The sequence below is a fragment of the Penaeus monodon genome, chromosome 28 (genome assembly GCF_015228065.2).
Source record: "Penaeus monodon isolate SGIC_2016 chromosome 28, NSTDA_Pmon_1, whole genome shotgun sequence".
NCBI lineage: Eukaryota > Metazoa > Arthropoda > Malacostraca > Decapoda > Penaeidae > Penaeus > Penaeus monodon.
In genome coordinates, this window is record NC_051413.1 from 2,842,628 (window position 1) to 2,844,171 (window position 1,544).

At 31.6% G+C, this 1,544-nt stretch overlaps 1 protein-coding gene across 3 annotated transcripts in view; it reads right to left on the bottom strand.

Annotated features, from left to right (window-relative positions):
* Positions 1 to 442: 442 nt before the first annotated feature.
* LOC119591282 (dehydrogenase/reductase SDR family member 11-like) overlaps positions 443 to 1,544 on the bottom strand; it is a 7,892-nt gene continuing 6,790 nt past the window's right edge. For 2 of the 3 annotated variants that reach the window (XM_037940003.1, XM_037940002.1), the window contains exon 7: positions 581 to 681. In XM_037940003.1, the coding sequence (XP_037795931.1) occupies positions 640 to 681 (42 nt within the window). In that variant the 3' untranslated portion in view covers positions 581 to 639. Of the gene's footprint in view, positions 682 to 1,544 lie in introns of all 3 variants that reach the window. The other variant, XM_037940001.1, reaches the window with a different exon arrangement.

Genomic DNA, 1,544 nt, shown 5'->3' on the forward strand with positions numbered 1-1,544 from the left:
ACATGGACTGAAGCCATTTTTTGCAATCAAAATAGGTCTGGAAAGTCTGAAACTTCCTTTTATAATAGAAAAAATGAAAAAATGCACACCCAGGATTACTTTTCCAGAAAAATGCATCCTTTTGATATCATTTTCAAAACACTTCTAACATTCTGACTTTTAGAATTTAAAATTTAGGGTAAGCTAGAGTTTCTTGTTTCCTAATTGCCTCAATCAGGTTGATGCTATTTTCATCCCAGCTGTGTCCTGGGGAATCTTAAGCTTGAATACTGGCTTAGAGTGGTTGCCTGTCCTGAAACACTTGGATTCATTATGACTCTAAGGTCCTCTTACAGGTAACCTGTTCACTCTTTATTCAAGATTAGAAGATCACATTTATTACTAGGTTTTCAAAATATCTTGAAGTTCAATTCCATAAACAGGAAGATATTCAAGCAACATGATTCTTTAAAATAAATTTACTTGCATTAGACTATTATAGTATAATAGCTAAAACGTAATTACTCTTGGCAAAATACATTCTTCAAAACAGTTCTAACAACTGTCCAACTACAACTGGTTGTAGTTAAACACACCCAAATACTGGTGTTCATTTTTTATAAACCTGAGCATGTCTCTGTTTTGTATCCAAGAGGTTGGTTACGAAACTTGCTCTGTGGGTCGTAACAGGATATCATGAATCTGCAAATAAAAAAAACATGGATTAACTTATTATCCTTCTATCTGAAAATATTTAGTATAATATTTCAAATGTTATTATCTAATAAATTTCTTGCTTACATTACAGACTATTATCTTGACATATCAAATAAATAAATAAAAAAATCACATTAGTCCAGTATGACCATTCCTGATAAATTTTAAATCACATATACCTCAAAAGAATCATGAACGTCTATAATATAACTCGGACATGGACCATAGCAAGAAGTCAAATTAATTTTAGCCTTTTAGTATGTTTTTGTTTAAACCTTTTTTTCTTATTTACATTCATATTCTGATCTTGTGTAAATTGTTCTGTATTGTGGCTATTATCATGAGAACCTGCTTGCTAGATCCACTGACTACTGTGGTAAAACCTCTGAGGACTCATTAAATTAGTTGTGGATACTGTAACAAGCCCTGTTAAACTCCTATCTTATTATACACAACTCTACAAGTCAAGATACACTGGAGAAATTTAGCTTGAACAATTCTTCCGTAAATAATAAATTTATAAGTTGTAAACTATAAAAGTGGTTTTCAGAGACACTACTGTCCATGTCAAAGCTTCAAAGTTAAATCTGTCTACCTGTTTTACTAAATATACTGTCTTGTACCTCTCAAAATGGCTGGTACAAGAACAATGCACCAATACAAGTGACCAAGAATCTAGATCAAAAGTGTTATTTTAAGAGATGAATCAAAACCTGCAGTGAAAAAGAAAGCATGTTTATGCAAGGATAGACCTGTCATTTCATTTTACTTTATTTAATTTTTATTAACCTTAGGGGATTCATAAATTACTGTATCATTATCTTTTGGTCACAATGGTCCTACACCTC